The following is a 17,971-nucleotide window of genomic DNA, read 5'->3' on the forward strand; positions in this document are numbered from 1 at the left end:
GGAAATGGATGCATACATGCTTTCACACACATACACACAGTCCTCACTATGCATCTGGCATGTGGATGTTGGGGGGAAAGTATGTACCTTCATTTCAAGCCAACAATTCCAAGACTGGTAAAGTGCATTCATCCATTTGATTTATTCCAAATCATTGATAATTTTATACAGCAACTCTTTCTGCATAATCAATTAACATTTTCATTCAAACCAATCACACTGATCCACTTACTGGCAACTAACAAAACAGACGTTAAAGGATCAGCTTTCCCCAGTTGGCAGCTACTTAATTATTTCATAACGACTGCATATGAAATGATTTTGGAGCCACCAATGCCATCATGATGTGCAGTATTTCTTGGTCAAGACATTCGTTTTGTTCAGACACTGCATTGACTGCCCGAATGCTTATCAAATTGTTGGAATTCACCCATAATCATTTGGACCCTTGGATATCGGCATACACAAAACATGCAGAAATTACAATTTAACATATCTGAGATCAACATGAGCAGTCTGCGTGACCATGAAAAGTTGAATGACTTCAGCAGATGCACATTGTTTTTGCGGCAGACTGAGACTGTCATATACCTGAGCATAATTTGAAACCTACCTACATACCGCAACCAAAGCCACTCCAAACAGATTTTATCCCATGATCGTAATAAAAATTCAGATAGATTTTATTCCATGATCATAATAAAAATTCAGATAGATTTTATTCCACAATCATTGTACACATTCAGATAGATTTTCCCCGAGTACGCTAGTACTTGGGCTCAACAGACTTTAATTGTGTGTGTCTGTCTGTCTGTCTGTCTCGACTTAACAGCTTATTGCTGGGAAACTACTGGGCGCAGTTCGTTCAAAAGTTGATACACTAACTTGATAATAGGTCCGATTGATCGTATTAAAACTTCATAATGTTACCTGGGACCTAAATGCGAAATAAACCACAAAAACGACTTGGCGGTGGGAGGAATTCACACGGAGCAACAGCCAGCCAGGCAGCCTGATAGAACAGCCAGCCAGCGTCACACTGGGCCAGCCTGAGCGGCACACATACGCTGTGTGTGCCACTGAGTTCGCGTGCTGCGCGACCTAATTTGTGACCCTCCACCACGAAATGAGTCGCATGTCACCTCGCGCGGTTCTGCGCTAGGCTTAATAAAAGTCCGGGGAGTGTCTAGTAACAGTGTCAGGGTCACCTTAGTCACAGGCTTATAACTCAAACAGTTTTCGCTCTTTTCTAAAACGGTTTTCACCACTGGATAGAGCATAAAAAACTCTCTAGAAAAATGTAAAAATATAAAAATCATGCAAAGGTGACAGGGTCACATTTTATGAACGAGCGAAGTTAGCACTGTAGGCATTTGAGTTTAGATCAAAAGGGCTCGATGTTTCAAGCCATTACGATCTAAAGTCAAACGCCTGTGGCGCACAGTGAAAGGGAAGCCAGCCGGCTTCTTACCTCTTGGAACGGAAAGAGAGGCTGTGACCTTGACATGCACGAGCACTTTGGAATCAAGAAGCCACAGACCTGCGCACCAGACATTTATATTGTTAAGTTATGAAGAGGGTCGGCAGTATATTTTTCACTGTGATCAAATAAAAGAGAAAGGCCAGTCACCACGCACATCCTCGGCTCGCATGCAATGTATTTATATAGCAAAGGGAATGCCTGTAATTCACACAGAGCAATCACTTGGTCTTAAACGTGCACAAGACAAAAACTTTCATACTGGGGGAGCGAGCCAGTCTGAAGAGTACTCGGGTCCAGCGCGAGCGTTTTTTATATCCCACAATCTAATCAAATTCAGTTAGATTTTATTCCACAATCTAAACAAATTCAGATAGATTTTATCCCACAATCATTGTACAAATTCAGATAGATTTTATTCCACAATCATTGTACACATTCAGATAGTTTTCATCCCACAATCGATACAAAATTAATTTCTGAGCATTTATATAAAAAATAAAAAAACACGACTTCAAGCCGTGTCACACAAACTACATCTCATCCAGCGATTACCATCAAGAGTTGTAAGGAGGAAGACCAAAATCTTCAGGTTTGAACTGTTCCAAGGATTCGAGGATGAGGCAAGCCTTGTCCTTCAGCAGGGAATGGTCAGCCTGAGCGTCTGGTACCCACACCACTGGCATGCCCGCAGCATAGCTCGCCTCTACACCGTTTGGAGCATCCTCGAACACCAGTGCCTGTTTGGGTAAAATAGTTTAAAACAGGTAAGGCTAGTAACAGGTATTCTGCACTGTCATAACACCAGGATTTAAATGCACTACAGCAGTACCTGCGATGTGTGGACCCTCCCATGAGAGGACACCTCCCTTGAAAGGACACCTCTTGTCCCTGTTTAAGTTATCTCGACCAAAGTATACCTGTCATGAAAGGCCACCTGCAATGTAGGGACACTTTTGTATGGTCCCAAGGGTGTCCTTTCATCGCAGGTACCACTGTAATTGAATACAATTTTCTTAGGTGACAGAGTGCACATCTAGCAAACCTTTTGCAGTCATGAAATTTGTGACTTTTATTCCCAGTTCACACTTCTTGGGTTTTGGGTTCATAGTTCAGTACAGTGGGACCCCCCTTTAAAGACCTCCAAACATCTTCTAGTTCCACACAAACTATTGTACCCTTACGTTTTCTGGTTTGGGTGGGTTGGCAAATCTTGCAGCACAGATGAGAAAGCAATCAGGGGCAGGCTTCCCATGCTTCACCTCTGGGTCACTGCTGCTGAGAACAGCGTGTGAAAAAAGACTAAAGAGCTCCTTGTGGTTGCGTGTTTTCAGCTCAAAGTTGTGGCTATTAGAACCAGAGGCCAACGCCATAGGTACTTCATGCATGTGCAGGTGTCTCACCAACTTTTCTGCTCCTGTCAAAGTGAAGAGAAAGAAGTTAGTTAGTAGAAGCCTTCACATATGAGAAAAAAAGAGAGAAATAGACAGGATAGCGTTAGCACTTCAGGCAAGCAGAACAAAGTGAACAAGAAATTCCTCCGAGGTAGGAAAAACACCCCCGTCAAAGGGAAATAACCTTCTCAGTTGGTGGCAGTGACTGAGTGAGAATGGCTATTTCCCTTTGACCATTAATATGTCCCTGTATAAGTCCTTGTATAATTTTAATCCACCAATAACTCCCTAACCGTGTGTTTGACTGGTCCCAATTTTTGTAAGGACCGTCTCAGGAATGTATAGAACCTGTTCACCAAGTTTGGTGACGATCGGTCCGTTCATTCTTGAGATCTATATGCGAACACAAACACACAAACAAACACACAAACAAACAAACAAACAAACAAACACATCGACCGAAACCTATACACACCCCTATACCGGGGGTGTAATTACATCTAGCTCTCTCTCTTAAACATTCATACACAAACACTACTATTGTTTGATTTGTGGCTGGCATTTCCAAACTACATGCTGAAGTTTCTTGTATTTTGGGTAACTATATTTTTTAAATCAAGAGCGAAAAGTTCTCATCAAAGATGCAATCTAATATGAGCAAAGACATGTCCTTTAAAACGGTAACAGCAATAAACCTACCAGGCATAAGTGGTGTTGTCGGAAAAAGGTGCTCAAATTTATCATTGCAGCGACTGAGGTACTCTTCTGGAGTCAATGGAAGTTGCAGTCCATCTGATAACACGAACAAGAGTGCAAATTAAAGAACACAACAAAGAAGCAAAGAATGCTGGATACTAAAATTAAAAGAGGAGTGCTTGACAAATTAAAAGTAACAGGGCATTATTACCATTCACAATGTTCTAAATTCAAGAAAACTGAGAAGGATGTAAACAGGCTGGAAAAGTATAATTTTTTACTGGAAATTAAAATCGGGTAGATAAAATCATTGGAAATTATGTTTAAATCCTTCATTCTACCACACTTTGATTATTGTGACATAGTATGGGACAATTGTAGCAAAACCCTAACAGATGAACTCGAAAAGTTAAACCTTGATGCAATACGAACAATCATCGGAGCTGTCCGCGGAACCAGTCATTTAACACTATTGAGACTAGCACTGCCACGGCGTTTACGTCCTGCCTGCCCAAGCTTGCCACCAAGAAACTTCCCAAAAATCAGTAACTGTAAAGAAATCTGTCTAGCAAGCTTGAATTAAGTCCAATCACCACCAAATTTTGTGTACTAATTCAAAAATGGATGCCCAGTTCAGTCGTGCTATTTATAAGTTTGTCACGCGATTTGTTTTAGCAAAGGGGGGTGAAAGGGGGATAATTTGTGTTTTTTAACGTTTTTTTGTGTGTGTTTTTTTTGACTCACATGCGAAGCAAAAGTGAGTCTATGTACTCACCCGAGTCGTCCGTCCGTCCGTCCGTCCGTCCGGACGTCCGGACGTCCGTCCGGAAAACTTTAACGTTGGATATTTCTTGGACACTATTCAGTCTATCAGTACCAAATTTGGCAAGATGGTGTATGATGACAAGGCCCCAAGAAACATACATAGCATCTTGACCTTGCTTCAAGGTCAAGGTCGCAGGGGCCATAAATGTTGCCTAAAAAACAGCTATTTTTCATATTTTTCCCATTTTCTCTGAAGTTTTTGAGATTCAATACCTCACCTATATATGATATATAGGGCAAAGTAAGCCCCATCTTTTGATACCAGTTTGGTTTACCTTGCTTCAAGGTCAAGGTCACAGGAGCTCTTCAAAGTTGGATTGTATACATATTTTGAAGTGACCTTGACCCTGAACTATGGAAGATAACTGTTTCAAACTTAAAAATTATGTGGGGCACATGTTATGCTTTCATCATGAGACACATTCGGTCACATATGATCAAGGTCAAGGTCACTTTGACCCTTATGAAATGTGACCAAAATAAGGTAGTGAACCACTAAAAGTGACCATATCTCATGGTAGAAAGAGCCAATAAGCACCATTGTACTTCCTATGTCTTGAATTAACAGCTTTGTGTTGCATGACCTTGGATGACCTGGTCAAGGTCACATGTATTTTGGTAGGAAAAATGTGTAAAGCATGTGAGTCGTATGGGCTTTGCCCTTCTTGTTAAAAGTTATTTTTTAACAGAAAGTATCATACATAATGTTATAACCAAACTAGGTGTAAAACCTATGAATTAGCTGAAATATTGTTAACATTGTACACAGAAATAAGGAGACAGTACAAAGAAAAAAACAAGCAAATCACGCATTCACTCACAGCATCCTGACTCAAATGAAACAAAACTGTAGATCTAACACTCACCAAATGATGTCTAGGTAATCCATATTGAATATAAGTCACATTTTCACAACAAAGTACATGTACCAACTGTACACCTATGAACAATTCCAAAAGGATTTGAAGGCTCCAGCCATCCATTGTTATCAGTGCTGCCACGCCCCCATAGCTCCTGCACGATTCCGAGATACATGTTCGTCTAGCAGTATCACCGCCAACCACGTGTAGTTTGCCGACTCGTACTAGCAACAACGGGACTGTTTCTTCCTTACTTTCACTGCTTGTATCGCTTTCGTGAGGCGAAAACGATACGTCCGAATCATGCTCTACGGGATCCTCTAGGTCCAACATCCGGAGAATCTCCTCCCGAGACAAGGCTCGCCTTTGATTCATTTTTTTTCCTCAAAAACGCACACAAATCAGGCGGATTTGCAAATGGCAGAAGGGGACGCCAAGTGTATCAAGGGAAACAACTCAATTTATTTGCAAGCTTCAAAAACCGGGAAGCAATCACGAGTCGTGTACCCTCTATGGCTGGTACTGAAAAATGCGCGTCCCGTCCATGGGCGTGTCAGCGCTGGTACTGATTTATCAGTGTCCCGTCGCGAAAGTGTTAAAGCTTTACGGAGAATCTGGACTCCAATCATTATCTGAAAGGCGTAACCGTCATAAACTAACAATGTTCCATAATATTATTCACGACAAGACCCCCCCATACCTACAAGCAGCACTCCCACCTCTCGTAGCAGCCAACAACCCCTACCACAGACGCCGCCCCTTAGAACAAAGTATACCCCCACATCGAACAGAAACGTACAAAACATCCTTTTTTCCTTCGACAACAGTACTCTGGAACCAACTACCTGAACAATACAGTTAACCGACTCCCTCGGGGAATTTAAACATTACTTAACAAAAGACGACACACAAATTCCCATTTACTTCTACAGTGGCAGTCGACAAACACAAATAATTCACACAAAAATGAGACTTAAAATTAGTGATCTAAAGAAAGACTTAGTTGAGCGACACCTTGCGGAAAACAGCGTATGCGACTGTGGTGATGGAACAGAAACTGCAACACACTTTTTACTAGAATGCCGTTTACACTTAGCTGCAAGAAACAACACAATCAACAAACTAACCAACAACCTCATACACACAGATATTCTACTTCATGGAAACCCCTCCTTGCAAACAAAAATTAACAAAAAAATCTGTTTAACAGTACAGGAATTTATTGGACAGTCCCGCCGTTTCGAACAGATAAACATGTAAAGTGAAAGCACAATCGATACGTCTACTCGTCTCTCTCTCTCTCTCTCTTTCTCTCTCTCTCTCTCTCTCTCTCTCTCTCTCTCTCTCTCTCTCTCTATTTTATGTCTCTCTCTCTCTCTCTCTCTCTCTCTCTCTCTCTCTCTCTCTCTCCCTCCCTCTCTCTCCCTCCCTCCCTCCCTCTATCTCTTACTCGCTAATACCATAAATATTATATATGTATTCTTAAACGGATTTTTGTTTTGATGTACAATTTTCATTCAATTTTCTTTTCATGTTTGCTTGCTTTTCATTTAAACTGTACAATAGCCGCCATTTATATGTATTTTTCTAGAAAACTGTAAACACCACTATAAGCATTATGCTTGTTGTTGTTTACTCTATATGCATTTTTTTGTAAATAATGCACAAACGTTGAATAAAACAGTTTAAACCATAAAGTATAAGCCAAGCTGCGGGATTTTTTATTTATTATTACAAACTTCCTGTGTAAATTACAGTAAAGGTGCAGATAATTATGTCTAAATTCCTCGTGATCCTGGGGCCCCTGGTGTCGAATCCGGACTAAGAGGGACACAGCTAAGGTTAACTTTATGTGACGACTCAGAGACAGTATCCGTGTCCCACCCTGTGTCAGCACTGTGGCACGTAAAAGACCTTTGTCATTCTGCCATTAGTGCAGGTGGCTCATTTCACATAGACATGTACACACGTGGGTAGCGCAACTCCTGGTCCTGTTAGGCCAAAAAAAAATGTCTGTTTACGGTAACCCGACCGACCCTAGTTTTTAGGCCCGACCCTAATCTTTTTTTTGGATCGTCTGAAAAAAAAAAAAAAAAAAAAAAAAAAAAAAAAAACCCGCATCCAAAATAGAGCGGTTTGCGCTCAAACAGCAGACGACAGAAGGGAGGTAAGCTCAAAGTACTGTTAGGAGTAAAGGGTCGTCACTCGTGTTACTTCCTTTCAAAATGGATGCACGCAGTGGTGTTCGCCACCCGCTAGCTGTAAAGCTTGATAAATGTTGTCATGAAAAGGATGGGGTGAAAATTATCAGTACCTATCCAGCGAGTTTTAGTATCATTAACGTTTTTCAACAGGCAAAAACAGGGATTGATGAGAAGAAATGAACTGTGAAACATTATAGAGAGGGGGAAAAAAATAGAAGAAAAAAATTGAGAAAAAAAAGCCGACCTACCGACCCTATTTTTTCACCCTATGTTACCGTAAACAGACCTATTTTTTTTTGGCCTTAGCTTCCCATTGCAAGGAAGTGACCCTAATTTCCCAACATTGGGATGATTAAGTAATGAAACAGAACAAAAAAGAATCTATATTGAATACCATACTCACTGATGATAACATTGGCTGCTTTCAGCTCTGTTTGTCCCATCTGCTGTGCTTTCATTTCCCATGTGAACTTTTTGCCGTACTGGGCACATAAGTCCGATATAACTTTTGTGTAAATGCTTTCTGTATCTGAAAACAAAATTGACACATTAATTGATGATGATTTTATCAAAAATATAATATAATAGTATGTTTGCTTCAAAACATTGATCTGGTTCCTCACATTACAGACACTTTTAAAATAAAGAGCTACAGGAAGGCCAGTACAAATTTTGCTATGCATTGAATTTTTTTTTATCATTTGCCCTGTGGGTGAGAGGTAAGTTGGTCAACTTCTGAAGTAGTGGTTTCCAGTCAACTGTACAGTTATTCACTTTGGTACTATTGCAAGATATATCTCAGTTGCTAATAACTTTTTGTACCTGCTTATTGGCTCACGTAAGTGTAGCCTATGCGATCGTAACTTTGTCTATCTATGCGTGTGTGTGTGCGTGTGTATGTCTGTGGCAGAAACTTTAACATTTCGTCATTTGAAGACGTCACATTATGACGTAAGAGGGTTAGACGTCACGCGAAGGAATTACTGAAAGTCTCGGTCATTGTTATTTTGAGCGGGCCGAGACTAGTTGGCAGTCGTGTCCCTGTAAGTTACAGGCTACATGCAGACAGACAGATCTAGATTCTTCTTCTTCTTGTCGTTCGCCAAGACAGATCTAGATCTAGTGTCTCGCTTTCTTGCACAGTGTCACCTATGCTTACTGTGTGTGTGTGTGTGTGACGGAGTGATTGAGTTTGTGTTACTGTTTGTCGATTTCTTACGTGAGCCTTGAAGGCTTCACCTCTTATTCAATTGGTTTGACTAACTTTTTTGTCTTAACCCTTGAAAGTGTGTTTATAGAGAGACAACCTTTGTCAGGGGGAAATAGTTGAGGTCTGGGTGGCCGAGTGGTAAACACACTTGCCTCGGAAGCGAGAGGTTGCGAGTTCGACCCTGGGTCAGGGCGTTAGCAATTTTCTCCCCCCTTTTCTAACCTAGGTGGTGGGTTCAAGTGCTAGTCTTTCGGATGAGACGAAAAACCGAGGTCCCTTCGTGTACACTACATTGGGGTGTGCACGTTAAAGATCCCACGATTGACAAAAGGGTCTTTCCTGGCAAAATTGTATAGGCATAGATAAAAATGTCCACCAAATACCCGTGTGACTTGGAATAATAGGCCGTGAAAGGTGAATGCTCGCTTTAATAGGCTTGAGGTTTGCTGGCCGATGTGAATGCTAATATATTGTGTAAAAAATTCCATCTCACACGGCATAAATAAAATCCCTGCGCCTTGAATCCGTGGTTGAGATATATGTGCACGATATAAATTGCATCAAATAAATAAATAAATAAATAAATGGGCGAGTCAAAATGTCTGTGGGCTAGTGAATTTATAAAGTGATCATGGTCCTTCGGCTAGTGGAAGTTTATGAACTTTCTCATCCCTGCATATTCACTTGAAACCGAAGGGACACAACTCAATTTAGTAACATGCCTTGCTTTGAAAGCAGTTAGATCATCTATGACACTAAAATATTCCAGTTAAGTGTCCCAAACCAATCTTCCTGTCAGTAGTGGACCTTTACATTCGTGGTTAGGCCCCTTTGTAATCTTGAACTTTAGTGTGTTAAATTCAAAGCTCAGAATTCAGAGCCATTTAAGCCTCCAAATTTGCAGAACATGCACTTGTAAGCATAACAAGTCATTTTAGATCCCTTTGAAGTCACGGAATGAACTCCGATGAACTGTACGAATGCATTTCGTTTACATGTGTCAAAGAAGGAAATATCCGTAGGGGTGGAGGGGAGGCAACTCGATCGTGTAAATGATGTCCCTTGACTGACAACGTACGCTATTTTCGCCGATCAAACAACCAAATTAATTCATTATGCCAGAGACATACTATGTCTCTGATTATGCTTAAGTTTGGAGCTCAATCCTTCAATTAATTTCACGACAAAATGTTCTTTGGCTTGATTACAGGGACTTGTATCAAAAATTAGTAAAGAATGCAACTGGATTCTGAGCTATGAATTTAACACACTAAAGTTCAAGATTACCGGTCCCTTTGTAGTTGTACTCTGAGAAACAAAGCAGATTCTGAGTCGATAAGATTTAATGTCATCAAGATTCTACTTGAGCTATATGAATATATATGCCATACAGTGAGAGTTATAATTCTGTTGACATTAAACGTTGATGCAGTGGGGAAGTTCAATTCCCCAGTTTGAAATTGGGACACACAACTTTACTTTCATCCACGAACTAAAAATGTGTATCTGAAGAAGCCCGACCCATCTCTGGATCAGGAAGCAGAACCAGTAGTTTAGTCTGAATCGCTCTACACACACACACAGACAGACAGACAGACACACATACACCACGACCCTCGTCTCGATTCCCCCCTCTATGTTAAAACATTTAGTCAAAACTTGACTAAATGTAACAAGAGAGGAAGAAGAAGAAGGAGCAGGGAGACGAGGAGGTTACTTGTCTCCATCATCCATGTCGTCTGCTCTGGAGCTGAAAGCAGAGACTTTTCAACCTGCTTGCAGAAAGCTTCGGATGACGTGATCTCTAAAACAATTTTATCACAGTATTAAATGTTTGAAAAGCGTTTAATTGTGAGAATACAGCGTTCTGACATACCTATCAAAAGGCCATCCACATCAAAAATGATGTGTGTGATTTTGGCAGGTGTGGACAGCGCCATTTTCACTTTCAACCGGAAGTGGGTATTATTCAGACAGCGTTCAGTGCCATTTGAGGATTTGCTGCTAGCTTTAGCTTCTTTCAGACTGAAAGTTGATTTCACCCCGGGAGTAGTATCTCCGGTGTCGCGTTTCAATCTAAGACGTCAATGTTGCGAGAGTTTGTGTGGGTTTGCAGCGTTCCGTAACAAGTCAACGAACGATCGGGTGCATTGAATAGGTAAACACTAACAGGAATTTCTCAAACTCCCTGCATTTACAGTCGTTTTTGGCTGATTGATACGGAAAGCCGAAAGGAAAGCAACAGCACACTGGGCTAAAAGTAAAACAGTGTCAGGTTGGGATGTGCCCGTGTTTGCTTGTTCTTGTTCTCAGTAAATAACGCAGCAAAGGGTGAAGGAAGGCATTTTTGCAGCAGTGCACGGTAGGTCCTTGTGCTAAAAGCTTTGAAGCAGCCTTTTTAATGTATCTGCAACCCCAGGAATATTCAGACTTCTATATATATGCATGTAATAGTCAGTCATTAGTTGACTAACTAAAAGTAAAAATGACATTGACCATTTTCTGACCGAGAAACCTAAGAGTAAGAGTGTCATTAAAGTTGTACCATACATGTACTGACCACAGTCCCAGATGGATAAAATTAGGTCGCAATTGATGGTTTAAAATATGGTAAGTAAAATACTGAGATATGGAAAATTGTGTCTTGGAAATAAGTAAAGTGACTTTTACTTTTAAGCCTTTCTGTGAAGTATGCAATTGATTTGTTTCAGCACTACAGTGCACCACTGCCTATCATTAAAAACAAGGGGAGACAAGACAAAATCAGTGTCAGCTGTCAACCACATGGAGTACACAGTCACACTCACAGTTCCCTCCCTTGCAGATGAACATTCCACAGTGTCTCCTGCAAATTCTTCAGGTGCAGCAGTAATTGGCTCATATGTGGAGAGTACTTCTAATGACATTTCAGGTGCAGATGTACCTAGACAAGACTCCACCTGCATAAAAATTGACTGTACCATTACCAAGAAGCCTGGAGACAGAGAAACAGGAAAAGTATGCAGAAAGTGTGGGGTGTCTTTCACAAAGCAGCGACTCCTAGACAGGCATATGAAAAGTCATACAGGTTTGTATGCATGTGTTGTAAGATGCTATGCTTTTTGTTGATTCATTGAAAGTAATTTAAGAGAAGAGAGAGCAGAGTTTGATTGGTTAAGGTTTCACTTGTGCTGATCTGCTTCTAGTAAGCCACATTGTGTGTGTGCTCGTGGGAATGCATATATATATATATATTATATTTCTCCATTTCAGGAAATCAGTGATGGCGCTAGTATTTGTTCAAACCGGTACGCAAACTTTTATGATGCAAACCGTCGAAAATAAAATGGTAGGCAGGTCATTGGAACAAGTAAGAGTCCAACTCAGAGTACTGATTTTATTGTTTTACCAGCCAAAAAACCCCGGTAGTTCTAAAAATCCACCGGTAGGTCATACCGGCAGCCAATTTTGTTCTGGTATTTTCTCGTTTCAACTGGTAAAATACCGGTTAATACCGGTTAACGCCAATACTGGGAAATGAGAGTCAGAAGGAGCACTTGACATATATATTAACCAGCTATCTAAATGAATAAAAAGACAAGGAAAGAAAATGTGTTCTTTATTTTAAGATTTGGGTACTGTTCGTTGACCTTTTCGCCTGTATTCATTTAATTTTTTGCTGTCCTATTTTTTCAGATGTACTCTCATTCAAGTGTCCAGAATGTGGGAAAAGCTTCACTGACAACAGCATCTTGAAAAGACATTCTGGTCCACAGTAGTGAGAAACCACACAGGTGTGACGAGTGTAGTGCTGCTTTCAGGCAGGTAAGATATGTTAACCTTCGCCGGTGGTCGTGGGTCCGTGTGGACCCAGAAGGGTGTTTAATTGCAAATAACTCTTAAACTAGTTCAAATTTTTTTAATGAACTTTTAAGAATGCCTGAGGCACCTAAAAAGCTCTTATGTCCTAAAATTTCAGGGAGAAGTAATAAAAATAATAAAACGAGGTCAAATTTAGACTACAAACATCGTGGGGCCGTGCGGACCCATGTTTCTTAAAGAAGGAAAAGCGTGCATCTTTGAGAAGCATGGGTCTGCACGGCCCCACGATGTCTTCCGTGTGTAGTCGATAACCGAGACTGGCGAAAATTAAATGCACGCCCCTCGTGAAAACTCTTTGGCTCGCCATCTCTTATCTGGCCAAGCTTGTGCATGGGATAAGACCATCCCTCCACTTGGGGATAAGACCATCCCTCCACTTGGGGATAAGACCATCCCTCCACTTGGGGATAAGACCATCCCTCCACTTGGGGATAAGACCATCCCTCCACTTGGGGATAAGACCATCCCTCCACTTGGGGATAAGACCATCCCTCCACTGGGGATAAGACCATCCCTCCACTTGGGGATAAGACCATCCCTCCACTTGGGGATAAGACCATCCCTCCACTTGGGGATAAGACCATCCCTCCACTTGGGGATAAGACCATCCCTCCACTTGGGGATAAGACCATCCCTCCACTTGGGGATAAGACCATCCCTCCACTTGGGGATAAGACCATCCCTCCACTGGGGATAAGACCATCCCTCCACTGGGGATAAGACCATCCCTCCACTTGGGGATAAGACCATCCCTCCACTTGGGGATAAGACCATCCCTCCACTTGGGGATAAGACCATCCCTCCACTTGGGGATAAGACCATCCCTCCACTTGGGGATAAGACCATCCCTCCACTTGGGGATAAGACCATCCCTCCACTGGGGATAAGACCATCCCTCCACTTGGGGATAAGACCATCCCTCCACTGGGGATAAGACCATCCCTCCACTTGGGGATAAGACCATCCCTCCACTGGGGATAAGACCATCCCTCCACTTGGGGATAAGACCATCCCTCCACTGGGGATAAGACCATCCCTCCACTTGGGGATAAGACCATCCCTCCACTGGGGATAAGACCACCCCTCCACTGGGGATAAGACCACCCCTCCACTGGGGATAAGACCATCCCTCCACTGGGGATAAGACCATCCCTCCACTTGGTCACATTCAAGAAATGAACAGCCTGGCTGTTACATGGGGTAAGACCATCCCTCCACTTGGTCACATTCAAGAAATGAACAGCCTGGCTGTTACATGGGGTAAGACCACCCCTCCACTTGGTCACATTCATGAAATGAACAGCCTGGCTGTTACATGGGGTAAGACCATCCCTCCACTTGGTCACATTCATGAAATGAACAGCCTGGCTGTTACATGGGGTAAGACCATCCCTCCACTTGGTCACATTCATGAAATGAACAGCCTGGCTGTTACATGGGATAAGACCATCCCTCCACTTGGTCACATTCAAGAAATGAACAGCCTGGCTGTTACATGGGATAAGACCATCCCTCCACTTGGTCACATTCAAGAAATGAACAGCCTGGCTGTTACATGGGGTAAGACCATCCCTCCACTTGGTAACATTCAAGAAATGAACAGCCTGGCTGTTACATGGGATAAGACCATCCCTCCACTTGGTCACATTCAAGAAATGAACAGCCTGGCTGTTACATGGGATAAGACCATCCCTCCACTGGGTCACATTCAAGAAATGAACAGCCTGGCTGTTACATGGGATAAGACCATCCCTCCACTTGGTCACATTCAAGAAATGAACAGCCTGGCTGTTACATGGGATAAGACCATCCCTCCACTTGGTCACATTCAAGAAATGAACAGCCTGGCTGTTACATGGGATAAGACCATCCCTCCACTTGGTCACATTCAAGAAATGAACAACCTGGCTGCTACATGGGATAAGACCATCCCTCCACTGGGTCACATTCAAGAAATGAACAGCCTGGCTGTTACATGGGATAAGACCATCCCTCCACTTGGTCACATTCAAGAAATGAACAGCCTGGCTGTTACATGGCGTATGACCATCCCTCCACTTGGTCACATTCAAGAAATGAACAGCCTGGCTGTTACATGGGGTAAGACCATCCCTCCACTTGGTCACATTCAAGAAATGAACAGCCTGGCTGTTACATGGGGTAAGACCATCCCTCCACTTGGTCACATTCATGAAATGAACAGCCTGGCTGTTACATGGGGTAAGACCATCCCTCCACTTGGTCACATTCATGAAATGAACAGCCTGGCTGTTACATGGGGTAAGACCATCCCTCCACTTGGTCACATTCAAGAAATGAACAGCCTGGCTGTTACATGGGATAAGACCATCCCTCCACTTGGTCACATTCAAGAAATGAACAGCCTGGCTGTTACATGGGATAAGACCATCCCTCCACTGGGTCACATTCAAGAAATGAACAGCCTGGCTGTTACATGGGATAAGACCATCCCTCCACTTGGTCACATTCAAGAAATGAACAGCCTGGCTGTTACATGGGATAAGACCATCCCTCCACTTGGTCACATTCAAGAAATGAACAGCCTGGCTGTTACATGGGATAAGACCATCCCTCCACTTGGTCACATTCAAGAAATGAACAGCCTGGCTGTTACATGGGATAAGACCATCCCTCCACTGGGTCACATTCAAGAAATGAACAGCCTGGCTGTTACTTGGGATAAGACCATCCCTCCACTTGGTCACATTCAAGAAATGAACAGCCTGGCTGTTACATGGGGTAAGACCATCCCTCCACTTGGTCACATTCAAGAAATGAACAGCCTGGCTGTTACATGGGGTAAGACCATCCCTCCACTTGGTCACATTCAAGAAATGAACAGCCTGGCTGTTACATGGGATAAGACCATCCCTCCACTTGGTCACATGCCAACAATGAACAGCCTGGCTGTTACATGGGGTAAGACCATCCCTCCACTTGGTCACATTCAAGAAATGAACAGCCTGGCTGTTACATGGGGTAAGACCATCCCTCCACTTGGTCACATTCAAGAAATGAACAGCCTGGCTGTTACATGGGGTAAGACCACCCCTCCACTTGGTCACATTCAAGAAATGAACAGCCTGGGTGCTCTTTGTGCTCAGTTGAAATTTTTTTAAATAAAGAAAATATAAAAAGTGTAGACTAAACAGCCCACAGTATAATGAATTTGAATTGAAAATAAAATCTCGAGTTTTAAAACCGCAATGGTTCTGAAATGTTACAGGCCTACAACTTGGTGATTCACAAGCGAAGCCACACAGGTGAAAAGCCACATACCTGTGGCACATGTGGCGCCAAGTTTGCTCAGCGCGGATCTTACAGTGACCACCTTCGCACTCACACAGAACAGCGGCCATTCAGCTGTGATATTTGTCACACAGCTTTTTCACGCCAATACAGTTTGACTATCCACAGGTGTGAAAATGTTTTGTGTGTCTGTTTGTGTGCATGTGTGTGTGTGTGAACAGCAGCCATTCAGCTGTGATATTTGTCACACAGCTTTTTCACACCAATACTGTTTGACTATCCACAGGTGTGAAAATGGTTTGTGTGTGTGTGTGTGAACAGCAGCCATTCAGCTGTGCTGTTTGACTATCCACAGGTGTGAAAATTTGTGTGTGTGTGTGTGTGTGTGTGAACAGCAGACATTCAGCTGTGATATTTGTCACAGAGCTTTGTTCTGCCAATACAGTTTGAATATCCAAATTGTGTGCCTGTATGTTGGAGAGAGAGAGAGATTGAGAGAGAGAGAGAAAGAGAGATTACAGCCATACATCTGAACAGGGTCAGAAATACCATAAGAGTGATCATTTTGTTAGGTTGTGGCTATTTAGGCTAGTTATGTCTGTTACAGCAAAATACATGTAGTTATGAAAGTAAACCCTCTTCTTTCCAGAAGAGTGCACGCCTCAGAACGTCCTTACAAGTGCGGTGAATGTGGGGCGGGTTTTCTTGACAGCAGTTGCCTTCTGCGCCACACGCGGATTCACACAGGTAATGAAACAGCAGAATTGTATAGACATATATAAAAATGTCCACCAAATACCCGTGTGACTTGGAATAATAGGCCGTGAAAAGTATATACTCGCCTAACACGCTTGAGATTTACTGGCCGATGTGAATGCGTGATATATTGTGTAAAAAATTCCATCTCACACGGCATATTGTAAACGCCATGAGCCTCCCCTCTGGGAGGGTATGTGCGTAGAAATACTCACTAATAATAATAAAACTGCACATTGTTTCAGTTTTCGAAACATTCTAAGGATATATAAGCATGATCTGTGTGCATTTTCTGAGAATATGATTGCTCAGTTTTGTTTGATTTTTGGGGGTGGTTTTTGGGGGTGGATGGGGGGGGTTGGTGTGAGGTTGAATGGGAAGTAGCGGCAGCAAAATGTAAATCTGAGTCTCATTGAGGAAAAAATGCTTCTTCCTGTCACCTGAATGGTTCTCTGGTGTGTGTGTGTGTGAGGTAATATTTTTGTGAAGTTGGCTGTTCTTTTGAAGTTTAATGTAACATAAAACTGAATCGGCACATCTTCTTGCAGGAGAGAAACCTTACACCTGTGAAGTGTGCAACAAAAGTTTCAGTCAATCCAGTTCCCTCAAAATGCATGGTCATATCCACACCACCACCAACAAGAACAACGGCAACACACCTCACAAGAACAAGCCTACACCACAACCCACAGCACCAGAGCAAGCAAAAGACGCTTGTGGGTCATCTGCAACAGTGACTCCTCGTGGTGAAAAATCAGTCATCGAGTTGTAATGAATCCGAGACGACAACTACGGTGACCAAGACGGCTGTTCAAAGCTGGGATTGTGTTCAAACTGGAACTTCAGTTGTTGAGCTTAGACTGATTTAAATTTTTGTAGCGTGCAGCTTTCAGAGAAACTAAACTGAGTGTCAATTAACGTATTTCTTGTGCTTATAGGTGCTAATTGTGTCTTTCATCGTTCAGATTTTACCCTCTTCTTCCTCAGCTGGGTCTTGTATTCTGTTTTAGAAGGAGAGGGGTGCAAAAAAATCAGATTTTCATGTTTTTAATGATGCACAAAAGACAATCTGTGACAGTCTTGACCTCACCAGCAGATAACACTTCCATACTGTGTCCTCAGAGGACTTCACTTGCACCATTTTCTTGCTTCCACGCAAGAAGTTAGGGTCTACTAAAAAGGTTTTAAGATAGCCAACTTGTAAAACAAAACCCTCATGCCATGTAGTAAGCAAGGATTAACTTACTGCCTATCGAACTCTGTTTTAGCTATTCTGTGATACTTACCACCATAGCATAGACCTCACTAGATTGTCAAATAGTCATTTATCAGTTTGTGATGAGAATAATAGCTCAAAAGTTCTGGGTGAAAGTTTGCTTGCTGAAGTGGAAAATTCAAGTTCATGCTCACTCGTT

At 42.3% G+C, this 17,971-nt stretch overlaps 2 protein-coding genes across 3 annotated transcripts; one reads left to right on the forward strand and one right to left on the reverse strand.

Moving 5' to 3' along the window:
* Positions 1-123: 123 nt before the first annotated feature.
* Positions 124-10,667, reverse strand: LOC138945954 (pseudouridine-5'-phosphatase-like). Of its 2 annotated transcripts, XM_070317493.1 has the most exons (6): positions 10,546-10,667; positions 7,863-7,988; positions 3,574-3,666; positions 2,665-2,897; positions 2,036-2,220; positions 124-1,540 (listed from the first exon to the last, which is right to left on the reverse strand). In XM_070317493.1, the coding sequence occupies exons 1-5, from the start codon at positions 10,607-10,609 to the stop codon at positions 2,038-2,040; spliced, it is 699 nt and encodes a 232-aa protein (XP_070173594.1). In that variant the 5' UTR covers positions 10,610-10,667; the 3' UTR covers positions 124-1,540; positions 2,036-2,037. The 2 variants fall into 2 exon arrangements, with proteins under 2 accessions (XP_070173594.1, XP_070173593.1); XM_070317492.1 differs by having other exon boundaries at positions 124-2,220.
* Positions 10,668-15,768: 5,101 nt separating this feature from the next.
* LOC138946114 (zinc finger protein 239-like) lies at positions 15,769-17,970 on the forward strand. Its single transcript, XM_070317618.1, has 4 exons — positions 15,769-15,814; positions 16,122-16,155; positions 16,450-16,547; positions 17,105-17,970. Exons 1-4 carry the CDS (start codon positions 15,769-15,771, stop codon positions 17,326-17,328), a joined length of 402 nt encoding a protein of 133 aa, XP_070173719.1. The 3' UTR covers positions 17,329-17,970.
* The last annotated feature ends 1 nt before the right edge of the window (position 17,971 follows it).

Source organism: Littorina saxatilis, linkage group LG13 (genome assembly GCF_037325665.1).
Source record: "Littorina saxatilis isolate snail1 linkage group LG13, US_GU_Lsax_2.0, whole genome shotgun sequence".
Taxonomy (NCBI): domain Eukaryota; kingdom Metazoa; phylum Mollusca; class Gastropoda; order Littorinimorpha; family Littorinidae; genus Littorina; species Littorina saxatilis.